The sequence below is a fragment of the Triticum urartu genome, chromosome 1, assembly GCF_003073215.2.
Source record: "Triticum urartu cultivar G1812 chromosome 1, Tu2.1, whole genome shotgun sequence".
NCBI lineage: Eukaryota > Viridiplantae > Streptophyta > Magnoliopsida > Poales > Poaceae > Triticum > Triticum urartu.
The window spans coordinates 330,238,126-330,261,256 of NC_053022.1; the positions used below are offsets into that span (position 1 = coordinate 330,238,126).

A 23,131-nucleotide genomic window follows, 5' to 3' on the forward strand; every position below is an offset into this window, starting at 1 on the left:
CCGTCTTCCGAGGTCTCGCTAACTGGTGGGCCCCGCTGCCTCCAGGCCGTACAGACAGGCCGTTGCGGGCACAGGACTTGGTATAGTGGTGCTGATGTCAGGGCTGGCCGGGCAACAGTGCCACGCCGCAGGGAGATCTTCCCCAGTACGGCGTGCTGTAGCCATGCCTGCCCTTGGTAAGGGGCGGGGAGTGGGCCTCACTGTAGCCGCGCCCCCGCCCCGTCCCCTTCGATGAGGTCACGGTTTGTTGGAGTCGCCGGCCGATTCCCCAAAGCCGGCTTCTCTGGAAGTCGTCCCTGGTACTCGGCCATGAGCGGGCAGTCGGCCACCTCGCCGTAGACTCCCCAGGGGGCGGCTCTTCACCCTGGGGTCTTGAGGGGCGCAGCCTGCCCCGATGTCTTGAAAGGTTAAGGGGCTCGGGTTGGCCTACCCGTGGCCCATTACTCCGACACTCCTCCACTCCTTTATATACGGGGAAGGGGGGCACCCCATAGACACACAAGTTGATTGTTTAGCCATGTGCGGTTGCCCCCTTCACAGATTTCCACCTCGGTCATATCATTGTAGAGCTTAGGCAAAGCCCTGCGTCGGTAACTTCATCATCACCGTCATCACGCCATCGTGCTGACGAAACTCCCCCTCGACCTCAGTTGGATCTAGAGTTCGTGGGACATCACCGAGCTGAACATGTGTAGATCGCGGAGGTGTCGTACCTTCGGTGCTAAGATCGGTCGGATCGTGAAGACGTACGATTACATCAACCCCGTTGTCATAACGCTTCCGCTTACGGTCTACAAGGGTACATGGACAACTCTATCCCCTCTCGTTGCTATGCATCGCCTAGATGGATCTTGCGTGTGCATAGGAAATTTTTTGAAATTACTGCGTTACCTAACAGCCTCGCTCCCATTATCACCGTGATTGGCCATGAAGCCACTACCATCGTTGTAGGGGTTAGGATGTTGAGGTAATTTCACATGATAGTAAAATCCTCCAGTCCGAGTCATTGCAATTTGATAGGGGAGTACAGGTAAACCCACATCCGTCTACGTCCATGGGAAAACCCTTAATTAACTGTATGTGATAACCGGCACAGGGAAGCTACAGTTGGTGTCGTATGTGGCATGAAGTCTGCATGAGAGTAGAACATGTTCTGTACTGGGAACCGCCCACTTATGTGCATGAAGAGTGACTAGGTGATATAAGTGCATAATAACAGTGATGATTCCGGAACCCTCGAAAACACTTTACTACTCAAGTGTCATCCTTACTAACTTAGTGTCATTTTATTCTTGTTTTTACCTTCTAGTTCTTAGGGTGATATACACTCTTTATTCTGTCTCCCTAGTAACCGATAAAGTAAACTATTTCCAAACTCCAGTTTGGGTGAGTACGTAACTGTGTTAAGTGACTGCGTAGTTCCAGGGTTTGTGGTGCCTTCCTTTCCGCTCCCTGTGGGTTTGACACTTACTTATCATGAAACAGCTACAATAGCCTTGTGCACTTGCATGTCACCACGGGCAAGGCGGACTCCCAACAACCATGTCACAGCCTCCACCACGCGCCCCGTTGTGGCCCAGATTTGCCCCTTCCCCGCCCCCGAGCTCATTTGGGCCCAGAGGAGCCCGCAACCGCCTCCCCACGCTCGACTGAAGCCTTGTGCTGCCTCATCCCCACCTCGCTAGCCCTGTCAGAGGCCACCCGACCCCGCCGCCATTTGTCGCCCCGCGAGCTTGTTGGAGCTCCACTGCCAGGTCGCCTGTTGTCATCCTTCTCCACTCTTTCTCTACCCTCCAATTTGTCATTGGCCTCCAATCATCTCTGCCCTACAGAGCCATAGAGTGTCGACTCCTTATGGGATTCATGTCATCGAGTGGATGGACATCGTCGCCACCTGTATCCGATGCAGCAACTCCTCCACCGCCATCCCATGACGAGATCTGTTAGGAATATTCCCTATAGGCAATAATGTGATGATGTAGGGATTTATACAGTCGCCCTTGAATATTGTCTTCACTAGTATCGATGAATATGTGATCTGTTTGTGCAACTCCGAGTTTGGAAATATGTAGGGCTTTACACAGTTACGTACGTAATAGTGTCATAGATACTAGTGAAGACACTATTCTAATGTCCCTAGTCATAGAGGATGTTGGGGCGCACATCAAAGATTTGGTATGTCTATTAGCAGATGGCCACACTCACAAGTCATGGACATGGTGTAAGGGCATTTCCCTCCTTGACTGTTTTGGTGTTGATGACAATGCATTTTGCAGACTAACGTGTGCCTAAGCTACACGGGTATACTATGTGGCACAAGACAGTTGGGCACCCCTCCGAACGGAAAAGAGCACAAACGGCATTTCCGACGTGTTTTTTTCTTTGGTCGTATGAAATTCGTACTATTAAGAAGGGGTTTGCATTGGAAGGTATTGGGTGAATCAAACATGTACACATCCTTTTGTTGCACCCACGTATAGCCTTCCATTTCAAGGAGAGAGCCTCTCATCTAACCTATGCAGAGAATCTTGCCCAGAGCGGTTGTACCACAAGTAGCAGCGGTTGTATCGCTTCCTTTGTGGAGTGGTCGCTTGCTGCTACCGCCAAGGCGGTTATACCGTGTCAATAGCGGTTGTACTGCCCAGAGTGTTGGTGGTTCAACCGCACCTTACACCGACTCAACCACCATCTAGTGGGCCTACTGTATTAGCGCGGTACCCGGCGCGGTGTTGCCCGGTTGTTCCGGTAGTTGTTTAATTACCGATATAACCCAGGTTCAGGGTGGTTGCAGCACTAGGAACTTAGCAATTCCCAGACATCATTTTTGGGCGGTTGAACCGGCCCAAGTACTGCTCGAACCACCATCGTAAGGGTGATTCCTACGAGTATTGAGTTGTACAAGGGAGGTGGTCGTTCGTTTATTCTGGTAGATTGCTATGTGCCGGTACAACTGGACCTCCCAGCAGTTGTACCGCTCCGACTCTGAAAATGGTCAGCTACACGTTGGGCGGTTGTACCGCCCCTATGTGTGACTGCACATAACGGTTGGATTTGAGGGCGCCACTATAAAAGGAGGTGGTTCTTCCACCTCCCACCTACCTCTGGCCATTCTCTCTCCTCCATTGTTGCCCTAAGAGCTTTCATGCCCGATCTCCTTCTCTAGACAACCAAACTTGTTGATTTTCTAGGTATTGAGGGAGGAGACCTAGATCTACACTTCTACCAAAGGAAATTTGATTCCCCCATACTTTCGCCTGTGGATCTTGTTACTCTTGGGTGTTTGGGCATCCTAGACGGAAGTGGTCACCTCGAAGCCTCATTCCATTGTGGGAAACTTTGTGGTGGTGTTGGGAGCCTCCAATTAAGTTGTGGAGAGAGCTTCAACCTTGTTTGTAAAGGTTTTGGATGTCGCTTCAATGGCACAGCTAGTGGAATCACGGCATCTTGCATTGTGCGAGGGCGTGAGGAGAATAAGGTGGTCCTAGTGACTTCTTGGGGAGCATTGTGATTGTACCTCCCCCAAAGGAGGGAACTTCGGAAACACATCCTCGTCTCCATCGACTCCACTTGCGGTTACTTTGTGCCTTTACTTCGCGCAAGCTTTTATTGGGTTTACTTTGAGTTTGCACTTGTTTTGTGTTGCTTGTTATTGGTTGTGCACCTAGTTGCATATCCAGGCAACCTACTTTATTGTTCGAGGGGATTGGACATGCATATCTAGTCATACCAATGAACCTCTCAACTTGCTTTGTGTTGCTTGTCATATTGGTTGTGCACCTAGTTGCATATCCAGGCAACCTACTTTATTGTTGAACCTAAAATTTGTGCACCTAAAATTTGGCCTAGTGTTTTGACGAGTATATCATAAGGCGAGGGGATTGGACATATGACACATTGGGAGGTTCATTGGTATGACTTCGTGGAACTTACTAATTGACATGTCTTGTTAGAGGCCACTACCACTTATTGTGCCAGTTCAAGTTGGCCTGGCACAAGTTGATAAACTTGCTGCCAGAGCAGCAACTCATGACGTGATTAAGGAGTTCCCCGGCACCTTGGTCGAGTAAGAGTTACTCGGACCACTCCCCATGTCCTAGTCGACATGAACCCGTGGGGTCACACACCTAAGGATACTAAACCCACTTGGATAAGATCCAATGTGTTATGGGGACTGGACTCCGTGTGGGCCTCAAGAATTGAGTCCATGAAGGGGAGGGTATACAAGGAGGCAGAGTGTAATATTATGTCATAGAAAAAACACAAGGGTTTCAAGAAGCCTTCCAACAACCGCCGCCAGCTCCTTCCTTGATTGCAAGAGGAAACTTAGTAGTCCATCGCTGAGTTGTCCCAAACTGTATGTGTGGATGCACCTGGGGAGGCGTTGCACTCTGAGGATCAGGCGAAATGAACATGGATTGATCGATGATCGAGAGGGTAGAGCCATAAAACTACGAGCAAGGAGTAGTTGTACGGCTACAGTTGCATTGACAAGCTTCATCGACTCTATGTCCTCTACTGGTTGGCAAGTTGAGTGGTATGTTCTTGATCTCCCTCCTGCAACTTGATCTTGGGCAGTGCAGGGTGGAAATTTTTGTGTTGCCCTTAGTTCATAAGAGGACTGCCTCATCCTTTGTTGCACCAAACGGTGTAGAGGAAGCCCAATAATTTAATGGTGATGGAAGGGAAGAGATGAGAAATGATGGTGAAGAGGAAGGACCAACAACACGATGCGTAGAATTTAACACGAAAGCTGAGAAGGTAGAAACCCGAGTTGATGAGGGAAAATGAAAGGAAAACAGGATCATGGGAAGAAGAGTGGCGAACTGCCAGATTGCCTTCTTATGATGATATGTGAGCCCAAGCTCTACATGAAGGTCTCCAAGGAGACATGGATCTGCAACACCGATCTTGTCCATTGGAAGTCTTTCCGGGGCAGAATGATCGCCCAACAAAGGTTGTTGCCAACAACAATCATGTTGCTCTTGAGGAGATGAAAGTAGTGGTCGAACATCAGCGTCACAGAAGAAAGATTTTTTTTGCAGAAGAGCAACAAATATAAGCGTCGAACATCAGCGTCGCAAAAGAAAGATGAACTCCGCGTTCATGCCATTTTAGCATTGTCACATAAGAATAGCGGGTGGGATAGAAAAGAGAAACAAAAAAAATGTGTTGCCTTCTCTTAACTAAGAGATGTTTTTTTACATTAATCAATATACGAAGTGTCTTCTTTAGTACACACGTTTTCTAAAAAAACATCCAATAATTTCAGGATCTTGTGCCATTAAATGATACAGATAACACTAAGATACACTCCCACCGTTCACAAATATAAGATGTTCTTACTTTTTTGTGATCGGATGTATATAGACATGTTTCACAAATATAAGATGTTCTGACTTTTTTGTGATCGATGTATATATACATGTTTTAGCGTGTTTGTTCACCCATTCAATCCGTATGTAGTCCATAGTAAAATAACCAAAACATCTTATGTCTATGAATGGAGGGAATAATATATTGTACAATATGTTGTATTGCCAAGTGGAATACACAAGAAAATGTTGGTTTATCAAGTTATGTGACGTGGATAAGGACAATGAATATTACTATACCAGAGGAATATGTGTAAAGATCACTCGGGTTTACATAAGAAATTGTTGGAAGTGCCACCGCAATTTGCTTTGACTGGAAGACCGATATATAATTTCTTTTTATTATTATATAGATGGAAGACTAATATAATACAGTAATAAATAAATGTACGAAAGCATAAAACAAGACTAATTGACCTTCGGACCCAAAAGGAATCAAGGACAATGTAGCACGCTACATTCATTTAGTCCGATCACCACAATATTTCAAGGCTCGCTCCCCAAATCAGCTTTTGCTAGAAATGCTTGCTTGGTTCCTACAGCAACTAAGCATCCTCATGATTGTCCTCCATCTCTTCATCATCAGCCACTAACTGCACCATGCCACCAGCACCAATGAGCTCCATTTGTTGTACCAGCTGCTGCAGACCCTCCGCGGGTATCCCTTGGAATCTCAGGAACGCGTCAAACAGTGATGAATTGTCGAGTTCCATCCTGTGGTCAGGTGTGTGCTGCTGATTAAAGCGGCCTGGGAGCTTTGAAGTGCTGTCGTAGCATTCCCCGCAAAGGTCGAATCCAATTGCCTCTGTACAATCCTTGCATTTGTATCGCTTGCCTCGTATCGGATAGACCTGCAAAGCATTCATCAGTCCAATTTTGCCCAAAAGGATCAGAGTAACTCAAGACATGGGAAATGAAGCTAGGATACATGGATGCCTATCAATACCTCCCACTATGATTTGCATAAGTTTTTTCTTGTGTATGTAACAAGATATTAGAAGAAGGTTTAAGAGACCACAAAGGTTGCTAATGTTGGTTACTGAACAGTGAGCACATAAATTTAAAAATTGGAATGAAAACAATCCTAATGTTGCAACCAAATTTCTAGTTATTCGTCAACCCGCACTTGAATTAAGAACTACCTTTCACATTAGAGCAATATCTTCAAATAAAAGGTAAAACTGTGTTTATGGAGTATTAAAAAAAACGTTATAAAACAGATACTGGAGCACAAATTTATTAATGGAATGGGAAAATTCATTAAAAAGACTAATTGGGAATAGGTGCTAACACTAGATGGGCTACCTGGATAGGCTTTTTATTCGTTGGGTAACTTGATGGAAGATTTACACAATAACACCAAGAGGACAACAAAATGAAGATGCATACTCAGCAAATCATTTCAAAATTCTTAAGTTCAAGAAATCATTTTATCTACCAATGGTGGCTCCATTGGTACGGTTTATCAACTGAATGTATGCCAGCTTGACTAATTACTAGCAAGGTTATGGACTTCCTAATTTGTACAACTTGAACATACCCCGCATGAGTCACATCCAACTCCAATGTGAACATTTGATAAGTCTAGAGTCTTCTGTACAAAAGTTCCCTTCTTGCATGAAGTACCTGAACCACACAAAACACAGGAATCATGTACAAAAAAATGGATCAGGCATGTGCTTCATTTCATAACATAATTTACAAAGATGTCAAGTTGCACTTCATGAAGGTTAAGTAATTCTGTGACTCAAGGATAAAACTCGAAGTTTTTGAAACATTTAAATTGAGTTCTCAAATGTGAGAGCATGGAAGCATTTGATGGATGGGAGCACCAGATATTCTCCCATTATCTATATGTATCATTATATTTGAAACATGCAGCTGAACTTATGTCTGATTAGGGACCGCAGTTTGTGGTAGAAATTGCCCACACAGCTTGAAACAGCAACAGGTACAGGGGTTCGACACCACAGGGGTGCGACTAGGCCTCTGCTACTGTTTTGTTTCAACAATCTAGCATAATTGTATATGGGATCTAATTATTTCTTTTAGTTCTTCAGAAATTTGTAGGGCACAGTGTACATGGGTAGTTTGGGGTTTTCTTTTTTGTTAATGTTCACATGATATGTGTCTACAATCCTAAAAAATTCAGATCCAAATTCGAATTACACATCACAAAACAAAAAAGACAAATCAAGGTGTGAATAGTGTAGTTTCTGCGTTTGTCTTTTTGTGACACTATCATGTTGGATTTGTCTTTTTAGTTTCACCATGTGCATTTCAAATTTGGATCTGACTTTTTTAAGGGTTGTAGATACAGAATAACCTATATAACCAATGACCAACTGTAATAGTTCTTGACATATCAGTAACCACACCATGCTTCTCAGTGTGCACAAAATTAACGACATTGACTAATGCCGGAAATCCTTCCTAAATGAATATTTTGAAGACTAAATCAACAATACATGGAAGTAGATCATTATATGAAGTATCGCTAACACAAACTAGATACTCCTTCAATTTTTATTTCAATGAGTTCCTGACACACACTATAAAAGTGTATTTCATATTAACACAACTATGTTAAGGTTAATGTTTGTTGATCAATTAAGTGACAACACAACAGTTGAAGGTAAAATAAGGCACTGCTAAAAACAAGTGCAAGTAGCCAACAAACAAAAATTAATAGCGGACGAAAACTATCAATATGGATACCTCCGGACAAACAAATCAACTTAAAAGTGTGCATTCACATTTAGCTAACAGAGTAAGTCAAACACCAGTTTCACGATTAGCATGATGAACTTGATGCACAGCATTATGTTGTTAAGGTAGAGAGCTATATGATATGTGAGTCTGAGCTACACAAAAAAAAGGCTTACTTGAAGATGATCCTTCAGGATTGCATTGGCTATTCTCAAGCTGAAGTTTCTTGCGTCTTGATTCATATTCTGCTGGAAAATATTCTTCCAGAAAGTGGTCAAGATCTAAACAAACATTAGGAAAATCTCCAGGATGAAGACCTCCACAGACTTGACATTTCAATGCTTCATCACCCACGGAAGGCAAACAAGATATGCAATACACTTTTCACAAAACCAAAGATAAGTCAGTTTATATAAAGAAAAGAAAACTACAAAAATTGGCCAACCCTTCTTATTCTAAATTTAGAGCTTACCATGACCACAGTTAAGAACAGCAGGTTGATACAGCAGCTCCTTGCAGATAGGACAAGACACATCATCTAACTTTATTTTCATTGAATGTTCGTTCATAGTATTGTCATCAACTGAGACTTCTCCTGGAGGTCCAGTTTTGCCATCTTCAAGCTTGTTGCCCCAATCTTCTCCATTTTCTTGAAAAAGTGCAAAGGCTTATGCATACAGAACTATACTGGGGAAGATGTCATTGCAATTTGCAATTACATAAAAAGAATTCTTACCACCATTATTGTTCTTGGAGTTTAAGAACTCGATGATTTGTGGAGAAAAGGTATCCACACTCCTCTCTTGCTCTGAATTGTAACCCAATTAGAGCATAATAATATTTCATAATTCATAACAAGCAAAAAACGAGGAATACTAATTAAAATAAGGGAAACTAGTGTTTGGTGGAAAGTAACTTAATTTACAATTGAAACCTGATGGTAGAAGAAATAGGTTCAAACTTAAAAATTGATAGACATCTAAATGGCAGGGAATGTGAATTTCAAGGGCTGCTGTACATATGATTGTTAATACCTCTACACAATCAATACCCATGAGACTTAAACCCTAAAGTGATGTTTCTCCCCTATCCTTCAATATGTCCCGGTGATCTTGCAGAGAAATCTCCATCTCTCGAAACCAGCAACCTCTTTTGCATCAACGCTCACGTTGCCGATTAGGCACAAGTGCAGGCATAGTGAGGGACAATCCAAACCAAAGCCAACAGCTCAAACATGTTCACCTTATACCTCCACCAGGTTCCCATCCTATCTTGACCGAGCAATTTGGGTATGATGGATATGAAAACAACTTGTGGAGTGTATTCTAGTTTGGTAGAACTGGTGGCATGCTTGCATTCTGGATGTCATTTCCCACACAAATTTGGAAGAAAATAACTCTATATCAAAACAACTCCCAGCATGATTTCTTAACTGATAACTAGTTCTGATATGACAAATGGGTTCCGTGCTTTGGGCATTGAGCACTCACCTAGTACTTCCATTTCCCTCTTTTTGTATTCCACGGGTTCAAGCTTTAAAAGCAAGTGATGGAGGAGTTGGCAGATACTTGGGAAATGAGTATACGGTTGCCTGCATATTGCACAATGGGATTCCCGGGCGTAATGCATAGCCTTATGGACACACCAGAAACATGACATATGACCACATGCTGCACCAATAAACGCCAAATGAGATTCAAAAATATACCACACTGGTTTTAGATCATCATAAACAGCAAAACCTTACCAATAACAACTGGTTTATACAGAAGCTCCCTGCAAGACATATTGAAAAAGCATACGAGATTATTAGCACATTTGCGCAGAATCGAAGCCAATCCAATGCTCATCAAAGAGAAAAAGGTAAGTAACCTGAATAATTAGAACTTTAAAAGTAAGTGGCAGCATGTTGTTTCACCACACCATCAGGCATCTACCGCAATAAGAGTTATAAATCAATTTATTTGTGTTTTCTTAATGTCCCGTGGGGTGTGGAATTAAGCCGACACAAATCAATTAAGCCTCACATAGTGCCGTGGCCACCCAAATGTGGCAACACTTGGTGATCGGTGTTGCTAGATAGATTAGATATAGTCACGAGTTTCTGGCACCGAACATCGAGGAGGACGAGTACAGTAGGACCCAATTCGCATCGGATCAAGACGAGGGACGCGCAATAAGCAGCCAAGCAGGCGTATCCACAACCCACGCGGGAGATTATTCGGCCCGCCATGGCCACGCCAACGGAGAGGAGAAAGGTGGCGTGTAAACTCACAGGCATACGCAGCACTGGAACCGCGGGTCCTCCAGATCGTCGAAGCCAGCTCCACCGGCGGCGGCGGCGGCGGAGGCCTCCTCCTTCTTCTCCGTGGGGTGGCTCGAGCTGCTGTCGTCGGAGGCCATCCTCCGCCTCGGTGGAAGTGGAACGCGGATGGGGATTCTGCAGGTGCCGGGGGGGGTGAGCAGCCAAGATGCGATGACTATGCGAGTGCCGAGTGCGCGAGAAAAGGACGGGAAGGAAGGGGCCGAGCCGCACCCCGCGGTTTGGGCCTTGGGGACGAAGGAAGGAACTGACCATTCACGCTCCGTGTCCGGTTCGTCCGGTCGCGTTCGGGTGCCGTGTTTTAGTGCGTCCAGTCTACCCACAAAACCATATCCTTCCCAATTTGTACTCCGTATTATTTTTTTAGGGTAAATGCCGCTTTATTTTAACTAGGAAACATGCCCGTGCGTTGCAACGGGAGAAACAATCCACCCACATGACCATATAATTTTTGAACGCATGACACAATATCCTATCAACTCAGATGAAATCAAAAGATAAAATGAGCAAAGCTAGAGGATTAACATACATCTCCAGTAACAATATTAATTGTGCAAAGCAAAAAAGGATAGCTATGTATCAATAGATTTAGCTTGATGCCACATCAATTCACATGTTTGAAGTTTGATCCTCAAATTGACCAATCTCGAAAATATTTTGTTGTTGAATAAATATGAACCAAAGGAATCAAACATATAAAATAATTCTAACTAATTAAGAATCTACAATTGACACATAATCGTGGTGCTAATAGCAGAATGACCATTTTCTTAAACAAATTTTAGAACCAAAGATTAATGGGAAACTTCTGGCTTCTGAAATAATGGAACTCGGTCTTCTCATACTGCTCAAGTACATCCTTACCTTCTCATTTAGGACCTGAAAGCTGAAAAGAAGCAAAAAAGAAAGTCAAATTTGTGGTCACTGGAAACATTTACAATGTAAACCAAAAATATAGTGTTCCCACGACTACCTTATTAGAGAACCTGTATATATTTGAAGGTGTGTCTAGAAGGCAATTAATTAAGTCCAATTGATGGATAGCGTTTTTATCAGAAAAGTGATTTTTTTCAGTCATCAACTGATAAAAAATGCATCCTATGCTCCAAATGGAAGGTAAATGTCGCATTTTGGAGGAAACGACATTCCAAACATGTTAAGAAGCATGAATATAAGCAAAATCCGGGAAATTATTAAAGATGATTTTACTCTTCTTGGAAGCAAGATAAGTTCGTTCGAATGTAGTCGAAGTCATTTATTGTCCAACATTATAGTATTACTAACATGTCTACACTGCTAACTAAAATGCTAACTAAGTGGCAACTATTCTCTACCTTGCAGTTGTGTTTTCTGGAGCTCACTGATGACAAAGGAACAACACATGTGACAGAAGAAGTAGGGGGCAGGGAGTTTAGTATTATACATGATAAGCATTCGAAAAACAGTATTTGATGCAAATACACAAGAGATTGGGATCTACAATGTTTAAAGATGGTAATTCCAAAAGGAGTAAGAATTCTCCTTGAAACCAGAAGCATATGTACAAAATAAGAACTACACAGATTTTCCATGGTCAACCATTGAGAAGTTTAACGCATGACAAAACTCCAATACATCTACAGAAGATCTCCATTGATCACGGGGACGCACAGCCAACGTATTGCTAAATGATAATATGCATTAAATAAAAGTTGGTATAATATGATTTTGGTTTCACATCCATCTTCTGTAAAGCAGCGGCCTCTGCCATCAAATGCTGATGGGGAGACTCTGACCTGTGAATGTCCATTACTTTCTTCCTTGATAGCTACACAAAATGTGTAACAAATGAATAGGGGCAAGTTCTACAGCAAGACAAACCAACACGAACATCTAGCCTACAACCATGTTAGGAAACAGAGAAATATAGCTACTGAAACATATTATTATTTTCAGTCAACTTACATATATAGGGTGTTGTTTTTTTCCCCACCCCATCTTTACTAAAATGAAGCCAACAGAAATAAGTTTAGGTCGTGAATGAACACACAGCCACACACATCAGGAAGCTACCTACATACAGACCAAAAATACCAGCCGCACTTCGCTAGCTGCTAAGCACCGGTACACAAGATTTATCTCATCACTGATTTGAAAATTTATGCTTCCAGTCAGTGATATTGCTCGACAGGATCTTTGCTCGGTCCGAACCAATAAATGGAGGTGCCAAGCTAAATGGGATTTAACATAAAAGTAAAACAACGTCGTACCTCAGAATCAGTGACCAAAGACCGTAAGCCAAATGGAGATGGAGTAGCACCAATACCCAGAAAATCTACAAATCCACTGCTTTGATCTGAAGGTACTTTCTAATTTTTAGAAGTCGAAATCACATGAAAAGTCACCTGAAAAGGAGCATCATAGGAACTTATAGCGAAAGCTGAAGGCATGGCAATTCTGGGCAGCATTCATAGTGCTGTTGGAACAACATGTGAGTGCAAGCATGATACTGAAGGTGCTATGCCATTGCATCTATTTTATAAAATGTGCAAAGCTAATTAACCTTGAAAGATCCACTTGTTGAGTTCATCCTCTACATATCTATACACGCAATTTATTCAGGTAAATTCCATTTTCTTTAACACTGAAAGAATCATAAAAATTGATTGACTTAAATGCAATATCACAATAAAATGGATCTGATGAGAAAGAGGAAGGTGGATTGCTTTGCTTATCTGACAAAGACGGGCGATAAACCCTGCGTCGGCGCGTTGAGCATGGCCTTGTGTAAGCTGGCAACGCGGATCTGCGTTCCCACACCCACGTACAAGTCGGAGCTGTCCCGTCGTGTCGCCGGTGGGGCTTCAATAGACGACGTCGTCAGCCTGCTCATAAGAATGATTTCTATCAAGTCATGAGCAATTGTCAAGTGGACTTCAAAGTTCAGTTTGTATATAAAATCTTCTGTAACGTATATTGAATTGAAGTTCAGCTCAGATATAGCGAAAGGAGGCTGCGACTCGGTGTACAAATACCTTAAACCTTGGGCGATGTCGATGGCTATTTTCATTCATCTGAGCCAAGAGAATTGGGCCGCTTCCCCATATAAAGGACGAAAACAAATGAGATCAAATCTACAACACACAGAAAATGCAAATATTTAGTCTGTCCTAATGAAATTGAAGAGATAGACTTACAGTGTGGGTGCTCGTACAGGGTCCCATTTGATTTTTACTCAAAGATTAACATCCTCGAGAATGGGTCACTCTCTCTGCAATAGCCCAGAAACTTTGCTATGTTCTCATGATTCAACCTTGCCAGATCAATAACCTACAATGTTCATCCCATTTTATTTATTTATTATTTGAGTTAAAAGGTGTTTCTGAGTCGCAATTTTAGACAAACGAACTACCTTGTTTTGGTAAAAGAGCTCATGCTGGCTAGTCCAATGACCTTCAAAGGCGCATAATGATATGACAGAAACCTCAGGTCCATCCTTCATTGTTTCTTTGTAGACTATAGTCTCCAGAGTTGAGCCAATTATGTTGCTAAAATCCTAACACACTACTTCAAGTTCCTAGTGACTCAACTTTGGCAAACTTTTCAGCATATCAGAATCTGAGGAAAGCATGAACAAATTAGCAACAATGTATGTTAGACAAAATAATCAATTTATTTTATATAGTTAATACCAACCAATCAGTATTGTTATCTCGTTGCTCCAACTTTTTGATCTACTCCATGATGATATTCTTATAGAAGGCTTTAGATTGAAGCTTCTGGAGGCAGTAACAGCACCAGTGATCACAAAAACAAGAAGGAGAGCACCGGTTGCAATTTCCAAAACAATAAGCCAAGTCGGTTGCTGCACTTTTTCATCCTTATGCTCAGAAGTATTCTGTTTTCATTGAAAAATCATTCACTTTTCTTCTGATTGCATAAACTGAAGGTTCGGTTTTTAGTCACACCGTCCCAAGACACACCTCAACTTGTATCTTCAAATTCGAGCTTAGCATAGCAAGTGAGAATTGTCTAAAAGTGTAAGACATACACGTGATCCAAGTCAACCAATCTAGGCATGGTAAAGTCTACAAAGATGACTCACTACCTTACAGTGTTATCAATTGATGGAAAATTGGCACAGCTTCTAGGATAATCCTGCTAGTACAGCTGTAACAGTTACAATAATAATCTTGGTTTTTTCATTTGAATAAAAGAACACAAACCATCATGAGGCCCCTATGGAATCAGCACAACCATGATTCTGGTCTCTTCTTTTTGCGTGGACCATGATTTTGATCTGCTATAAGATTTATCCTTAAGTTCATAATATTCAGAGTTCAGACGTCGCCAGTGGAAAAACTCCAAGCAAAAGCATGTATGCGTGAAAGAAATATCAACAGTTAGCATTATCTAGATAATCATGGGAAGAACATATAGAAGTTAATAAAGTCCCAAAGGAATCAATCAAGCGTGGGGAATTTACATGGTTGCTAGCTAGCTAGCATGGTCTATTAGCCAATGGAACACGTACCAGAGGATTCAATTAGGCATGATGTAGTGTAGTTTTGTGCACATCTGGTTGGCTTCCTTCATCTTGTTGCCGGCTAGTACGTGTGCATCTGGTCAGCTTGCTTCTTCGTAGTTCTACACCAGTACCTTGCTCTGAAGTCGATTTGAGTTTCACTCGCTCCTCCCTGATCCTCCCGAGGAGAGGCGCTCCTCACGCGCACCAATGCCCTCGCACCGCTGCACCCCTGCCGCACCCTTCCATCTTCCTCGTCCTTCTTCTCCTACCTCTCCTCCACCCTGGATCCTCCTCTGTCTCTCTTCTCTACCAGAAAAATCGAATCACCGCCATGACCTTGGAGCTCTCCCTGCCAGCCATGGAGGCCCGCCTCCACTTGCAAGGACTTCGCGCCGCCGCGCCGGATCTCTCCTTCTCCCGCGCCCGCTGGATCCCGCCGCCGCCGTTTTGCATCGAGCAGACGCATCGTCCCCAGCCTGTCGAGCCGCCGCGTTGACCTGATCCAGAAGCTGCGCTCGAGCGCCGCGGCGGGGGCGGCGAGCGGGAAGAGGTGTGGCCGGGGCGGCGGGCGGGTTGAGGTCGGCCGGGGCGGCGGGTGGGTTGAGGTCGGCCGCGGCAGCGAGTGGTGCGACGGCAGCTAGGGTTGGTCGGCCTAGGCAGAGGCCAGGGTCGAGGCGATGCGAGGAGGCAGACGCGTACGGGTATTTTTTTCTAGCGAACCGTTTTTCGTGGCAGCTTAATAATGGATTGCGGGTTGAATACACGAAACCACAGGGGCTTTTATGCAAAAGTTCTAATGACGGACGGGCAGACGCGCTAGCCGCTTTATTAGTAGGTAATTTTAACCTAAGAAGTCTGGGATCTCATCTAAGACCACACTAAGAACAAAGTCTGGTGGCACAATAAGCCAAACCTTACATAACTCCTCTTCAACTCCTACCCTAGCAAACTTATGTGCGGCCGAATTTGCAGAACACCAACCCAAGACACTTTCAAGTCATCAAAAATCTGAAACATAGAATTAATCTCCTCCACTCTTGGTCCACAGCAGCCAAGTTCTTCCCTTCATTCTGTAGCATCAGCGCCACAACCTTGTTGTCCGTCTCTAGGTGAAGCTTCCGCACATTAATCTCCGCTGCCAACTCAACGGCTCTCTTGCATGCTAGGATCTCTACCATCTCAGGTTCAGTTTCGTGTTGATAAAAATGGCAGGCAGCCGCTCGGAAGTCTCCCGCGTGGTCTCTCAAGATCACCCCACCTTCTCCCTTCTCTCCGTGCTTGGACACCGCTCCGTCTGAGTTTGCGTTGATCCACCCCTCCGCAGGTGCTGTCCACTTGAACGCTTCCTTCATTTTCCGCTCCGGGGCCTCCCTTCTATGCACAGCACTCCATTCCGACATGTACGCGCACATTGAGGTCATTATTTCATGTGGTGCTGCAATCTTCTTGTTGTCCTTTGCTTCGTTCCGAGCCATCCATAGTCCATAGCAAGCCTGAACCATTGCTGCCCGGTCGTCCACCCCCGCCTCCGCGAACCAACCCAACAGCCATGATGATAATACACTCGAGGAGTCAATGTTACTCGGTGGTGTTGCCACCGCGACTCCTTTCTCCGAGCGCAAAAATTTCCAGAAAAGCACCGAATGTGGACACGTACAAAACCTATGAAGTAGTGTCTCTTCTCTCCCACATGTTGTGCAGAACACTCCGGGCTTAATGCGTCGCCGTAGTAGCTCCGCTCCCACCGCTAGTCCGTTCCGCATGAGCCGCCACATGTGGATCTTTGCTTTATTTGGAGCACAAGAATCCCACAAGCCCAACCATCCCTTATGCTTATGAACCGAGGAAGAAGGACCCGGACGTCCGGTCTTCACCCCATTTAGCGTCATTCGCAAGTGGTAGGCTGATCTCACTGTAAACTGTCCGTTTTTCGTATAATTCCAGGCGATATAGTCCTCCATGTTTGGACCCCCAACAGCTATTTGTTTGATATCTTTGGCGTCCTCCGGTGAGAACATGTCATCTAGCAAGCTCTCATTCCATTCTTTACCGCTTGGCGTCAAGAGATCATGTACCTTGGACACCCCGTGTACATAAACTTGCCCAAGTGGCTTCATGCTTCCCTGCCTCGGTATCCAGTTCTCGTGATGTATATTGATCTTTGATCCACTTCCAATACGCCATATAGTGCCTTCTCTCAGCAGATCACAACCAAAGATTATACTCCTAAAAGTATAGGAGGCCCCGACGGGGCATGTTGCATTTAGAATTGTTCCCTCTTTATAATATCTCACCTTCAACACTCTAGCGCATAGCGATTCCGGGTATTGTAGCATTCTTCATGCTTGTTTAGCTAACAATGCTTGGTTGAAAGCAACAGGGTCTCTGAACCCCAAACCTCCTTCTCGCTTGGCTGTACACATCTTCTCCCACGACAGCCAATGCACCTTCCGTTCACCGTTTGCTGCTCCCCACCAGAAGTTTGACGAAATTGAAGACAGGTTCTCGCACATCTTCTTTGTGAGTTGAAAGCAGCTCATAGTGAAGGTTGGTGTAGACTGAAGCCCGGATTTAACTAAAACCTCTCTTGCCGCCTTTGAGAGTCCTTGTCCTTTCCATCCTGATACCTTCCCTTTCGAACTCTCTGTAACATATTTAAAAGTTCCGTCCTTGGATCTCCCAACCACTGTTGGTAGACCAAGGTACCTCTCACTAAGCGCCTCCGTTTGAATCCCAATGACTTGCTTAAGTGGTCCTTTTGCTTCCTCCGCACATCCCTTCCCAAAAAATATAGCTGATTTTTGCAGGTTAACTTTCTGCCCGGATGCTGCTTCGTACCTCTGTAAGATCTCTTTCAAGACTGTCAAGTTATCATGGGATCCTTCTAAGAACACAATACTATCGTCAGCGAACATCAGATGTGTCACATGGGGGCCAGTGCACCCAAACTTGACGCCTTTAATAGTCTGACTCTCCTGTGCCTTTTTTAGCAAAGCTGAAAAACTTTCAACACAGAAAATAAATAGATATGGTGATAGAGGATCTCCTTGATGCAAACCTCGCGAGGGTACATCCCCTAGAGCAGCCTCCATTTAATTTGACCACAAACTTTGCTGATGTTACACATTTCATTACCATGGATATGCATCCCTGCGCAAAGCCAAAGCGCATCAACATCTGTTCTAAAAACAGCCACTCAACTCGGTCGTACGCCTTCATCATGTCAAGCTTGACTGCACACAAGGGCTTCTTCCCCTTCCTTGTCCTTATCGCATGAACGCTCTTGTATGCCACAAGTACATTATCTGTTATAAGTCTCCCAGGTACGAAGGCACTCTGTTCTTCAGAGATCAACACTGGAAGGATGATTTTTAACCTGTTGGCAAGAACTTTTGCAGCGATTTTATATAACACATTACAAAGACTTATCGGTCTAAACTGTGAAAGTAACTTCGGTGAGTTCGCTTTGGGGATCATCACAATGACCGTCGAATTAAATTTTTCCGGGGCTGCAACATCCTCCAAAAAATCCCGCACTGTTGCGCACACGCCCTCTTTTACCAACGACCAGTGTCATTGATAAAACATAGCCGGAAGTCCATCCGGACCTGATGCCTTAGTTGGTCCCATTTGAAACAATGCCTTCTCTATTTCTTCATCTGAAATAGCAGTTGTTAATTGATTATTCATTGCCTCCGTGATGCCCGACTCTATGTTTTCCAGTAGCTGTTGTGCATCCACCGACCCCTCAGACATGAATAGTTTTCATAGAACGTGGCTGCCATCTCCCTCATTCCATCATCCGTAGTGCATCTTGCGCCATCCTCCCGTACCAGCGTCTTGACCGTATTCTTCCTCTTCCTATGGGAGCATCTATTTTGAAAGTATTTCGTGTTTTGGACCCCTGCAGCCAACCAATCCACTCTAGAGCGTTGCTTATATAAAATCTCCTCTTTTTCATAAATATGCCTCAGTTGGCCTTCCAAATCCCAGACCTCCAGTGAGGACCCGGTTATAAGTGCCCTCCTTTTGGCATCCTCAAGCTGCGCTTTAAGTTTGCCAATCTGCTTTCTAATAGAACCAAAAACAGTACGGCCCCATTGTTGCATCTCCGCTGACACTCTTTCTAGTTTGGACCATACTGCTGCTATCCCTCTGTCTCCATTGTTCACTGCATGCCATGCAGCTGAAACCATCTCCTCATATTTTGTATACTTTACCCACGCCTCCTCCCACTTGAAATCTATGTGTCCCTTTCTATCGTTACTTGGAGCTGTCTCCAAAGCGTGGATAATAAGTGCTATGTGGTCGGACTCCTCTGTTATGATATGCTCAACAGATGTTCCTGGAAATAACTCCGCAAACCCATCATTACAAGTCGCTCGGTCTAGCCTCACCTAAATATTTTCATCACCTTCTCGCTTGTTGTCCCATGTGTAAGGATATACGGAGTACCCAAGGTCCACCAGTCCGCAATCTGCCAAGCAAACCCGGAAGTCTTCCATTTGTGCAAAACTTCGAATGTTGCCCCCACATTGATCACCTTGAAACATGGCTTCATTGAAGTCACCTGCACATAGCCACGGCAAGTCATCCTGCTCTCTGAGATACCTAATTGCGTCCCACAACTTCTTCCTCAATTCTGTTCGTGGTTCCCCATAGAAACCAGTGAATCTACAGGTCTTCCCGTCGGTCTGTATCTCCGCATCAATAAAATATTGGCACCAAGGTTTGACCTTCACCTGAATACTGTCCCTCCACCATAATGCCAGCCCTCCACTTCATCCATCACAATCCACAGCCACACCATTGCGAAATCTCAATCTCCACTTCAGCCTCTCCATGGCACTAGCTTTCTTCTTTGTTTCACTAAAAAAACCACCGCTGGGTTGTAGGACCTAATCAGATATGTTGGGTTCTACGGTAGGGTGCGTCGACTGTGAATTAAAATTTCCTACGCGCAGAACAACCAAGAACATGCTACGGGAGATGGATCACAGTTCGTTACCACTAGACGCGCAGTGCCGTGCAGCGGAAGAAGAGTTGGGGCAGCGCGTCCGCGTGGATCGTCTCCTCCTCGTCTGATCTCCCTCGAACAGCCGGTCGTCAGATCCCACATACAAGTTCGTCGGAGCGGCACAGGTGCACCGCCTCTAACGGTATCTGCGCGTGCAGGAGGAACACCGTGCGGTGGACTGCTAGGTCCGATCACACAATCGACGGCGAGTGGAGGTGTCTATTCGCAACACATGCAAACCCTAGTGACAGCGCCGTAGTGATCAACCGCGTGAGTGTGCGGCACCTCCACTTTATATAGGCGTCCGTCGTGGGCTCAACACTTGGGCCTCGCACGGACCCTAAAGCCCATAAGTCTATTCGGCCAAAATCCGAATACAGCTCAGATCACATCTGACCAGTGTCCTCGGATCCGACCTCGTAGGTTCCTTCCCTTAAGCGCGCGACCCCTTAGGTTCAAGCCGGTTTGGTCGCAGTTCGGATCATCTCCGAACTACACAGTTGGTAGCGGCCTCTAGCAAGGCATGCCGAACACCAAACAGACTATGAAGCTGGTTAGGCGAACCTGTACATCATACTTCCATTCCTTTTGCCATACGATATATGTTGTCGGGCTCAAGGCGAGTTTGTCATCCTTGTGCTAGCCCAACCTCTTTCTCGTCCCAGTGATGCCGACCACAAACTAGATTGTCTCATAATCCTTGTCTCATAGCCATGCTTATCCTGGTCGGATCACACGAGGGGCCCAGAGTATATCTCTCCTGATTAGAGGGGTAAATCCCATCTTGCTCGACCACGTCTCGCAGCATGGGTCTGGACAAACCCGAAACCTAGCTTTATAACTACCCAGTTACAGAGTAGCGTTTGGTCGGCCCAAAGCAAGTCTGTCACCATCCCGAGTACATGCGTCAGCTCAGGTCTTAGGACATAGAACATATGTTGTACTAGAGACTCACAGATGACATATCGCTGTGTCTCATAGTTGGGTCTGTCCGACTCAGACCTTATCTCGACTCGGATCCGACTACGCCGAATCCGACCAGATCCTTCCAAGTCCATATTATCCGGTTAGCATCCAATGCTCCATGCCTAGTGAGACCAAGTCATCGACCGACTCATATGCTAGTCTTGTTGGCTGCGCGTCCACACATCCCTTTCGACTAGGGACCTTTTAGGACAGTCATCATACAATGCATAGTCCCACAAACAAGTCACGTACTTGCTGATACACATCATTGATAATGTCCAAGGACTATCTTTATTCATAAACACATAGGAAATATCATCATACATGATTGCCTCTAGGGCATATCTCCAACAAGGTCTCGTAGCTCACCTACTGTCGAGTCCAACCCCAGTCCTCGACAGTTCCAGGCCAAGAAATTCATTGGTCCCGGTGTTGGGGAACGTAGTAATTTCAAAAAAAATCCTACGCACACGCAAGATCATGGTGATGCATAGCAACGAGAGGGGAGAGTGTTGTCCACGTACCCTCGTAGACCGAAAGCGGAAGCATTAGCACAACACGGTTGATGTAGTCGTACGTCTTCACGGCCCGACCGATCAAGCATCGAAACTACGGCACCTCCGAGTTCTAGCACACGTTCAGCTCGATGACGATCCCCGGACTCCGATCCAGCAAAGTGTCGGGGATGAGTTCTGTCAGCACGACGGCGTGGTGACGATCTTGATGTTCTACCGTCGCAGGGCATCGCCTAAGCACCGCTACAATATTATCGAGGATTATGGTGGAGGAGGGCACCACACACGGCTAATAGATCTCAAGGATCAATTGTTGTGTCTATGGGGTGCCCCCTTGCCCCCGTATATAAAGGAGTGGAGGAGGGGGCCGGCCAAGGAGGGTGGCGCGCCCTAAGGGGGAGTCCAACTCCCACAGGGAGTAGGACTCCCCTTTTTCCTATTAGGAGTAGGAGAGGGAAGGAAGAGGAAGGAGGGAGGAAGGAAAGGGGGGGTGGCGGCCCCCTCCCAATTAGGATTGGGCTTGGGGGGGCGCCCCCTCCCTTGCTCCTTTCCCCTCCTTTCCACTAAGGCCCAATAAGGCCCATATACCTCCCGGGGGGTTCCGATAACCTCCTGGTGATCCGGTATTGTCCCAATCTCACCCGGAACCTTTCCGGTGTCCAAATATAGTCGTCCAATATATCGATCTTTATGTCTCGACCATTTCGAGACTCCTCGTCAAGTCCGTGATCACATCCGGGACTCCGAACAACCTTCGGTACATCAAAATATATAAACTCATAATGAAACTGTCATCGCAACGTTAAGCGTGCGGACCCTACGGGTTCGAGAACTATGTAGACATGACCGAGACACGTCTCCGATCAATAACCAATAGCGGAACCTGGATGCTCATATTGGCTCCTACATATTCTACGAAGATCTTTATCGGTCAAACCGCATAACAACATACGCTGTTCCCTTTGTCATCAGTATGTTACTTGCCCGAGATTCGATCGTTAGTATCTCAATAACTAGTTCAATCTCGTTTCCGGCAAGTCTTTTTACTCGTTTCGTAATACATCATCCTGCAACTAACTCATTAGTTGCAATGCTTGCAATGCTTATAGTGATGTGCATTACCGAGTGGGCCTAGAGATACCTCTCCGACAATCGGAGTGACAAATCCTAATCTCGAAATACGCCAACCCAACAAGTACCTTTGGAGACACCTGTAGAGCACCTTTATAATCACCCAGTTACGTGGTGACGTTTGGTAGCACACAAAGTGTTCCTCGGGTAAACGGGAGTTGCATAATCTCATAGTCATAGGAACATGTATAAGTCATGAAGAAAGCAATAGCAACAAACTAAACGATCAAGTGCTATGCTAACGGAATGGGTCAAGTCAATCACAACATTCTCCTAATGATGTGATCCCGTTAATCAAATGACAACTTATGTCTATGGTTAGGAAACATAACCATCTTTGATCAACGAGCTAGTCAAGTAGAGGCATACTAGTGACACTCTGTTTGTATATGTATTCACACATGTATTATGTTTCTGGTTAATACAATTCTAGCATGAATAATAAACATTTATCATGATATAAGGAAATAAATAATAACTTTATTATTGCCTCTAGGGCATATTTCCTTCACCCAGCGGCCCCGCGCTGCGGGGTCCGCCAATGTGTCATCATGCTCGGAGATACGTTCAAACACCGAAGCCGTTTTCAAC

At 44.9% G+C, this 23,131-nt stretch overlaps 1 protein-coding gene across 6 annotated transcripts; it reads right to left on the minus strand.

The window, feature by feature from the left end:
• Positions 1–5,697: 5,697 nt before the first annotated feature.
• Positions 5,698–15,602, minus strand: LOC125510315 (E3 ubiquitin-protein ligase PRT1). 6 transcript variants are annotated; one of them, XM_048675480.1, is made up of 14 exons: positions 14,918–15,602; positions 14,080–14,281; positions 13,796–14,001; positions 13,581–13,713; positions 13,419–13,479; positions 12,654–13,268; positions 10,357–11,290; positions 9,829–9,857; positions 9,572–9,751; positions 8,818–8,889; positions 8,554–8,730; positions 8,258–8,461; positions 6,913–6,998; positions 5,698–6,223 (listed from the first exon to the last, which is right to left on the minus strand). In XM_048675480.1, the coding sequence occupies exons 7-14, from the start codon at positions 10,482–10,484 to the stop codon at positions 5,918–5,920; spliced, it is 1,182 nt and encodes a 393-aa protein (XP_048531437.1). In that variant the 5' UTR covers positions 10,485–11,290; positions 12,654–13,268; positions 13,419–13,479; positions 13,581–13,713; positions 13,796–14,001; positions 14,080–14,281; positions 14,918–15,602; the 3' UTR covers positions 5,698–5,917. The 6 variants fall into 6 exon arrangements, with proteins under 6 accessions (XP_048531437.1, XP_048531460.1, XP_048531455.1 ...); XM_048675503.1 differs by lacking the exon at positions 14,918–15,602 and having other exon boundaries at positions 11,269–11,290; positions 12,654–12,788; positions 12,947–13,268; positions 14,080–14,723; XM_048675498.1 differs by lacking the exon at positions 14,918–15,602 and having other exon boundaries at positions 12,654–12,788; positions 12,947–13,268; positions 14,080–14,721.
• Between the last annotated feature and the right edge of the window lie 7,529 nt (positions 15,603–23,131).

Coding starts and splice junctions, on each gene's coding strand:
- LOC125510315 (XM_048675480.1), bottom strand. CDS start 10,484: ATGGCCTCCGACGACAGCAGCTCGAGCCACCCCACGGAGAAGAAGGAG. Junction 9,752..9,828: donor GTATAAACCAGTTGTTATTG/GTAAGGTTTTGC, acceptor TTATTGGTGCAG/CATGTGGTCATATGTCATGT. Junction 8,731..8,817: donor CTCCAAGAACAATAATGGTG/GTAAGAATTCTT, acceptor CACTTTTTCAAG/AAAATGGAGAAGATTGGGGC.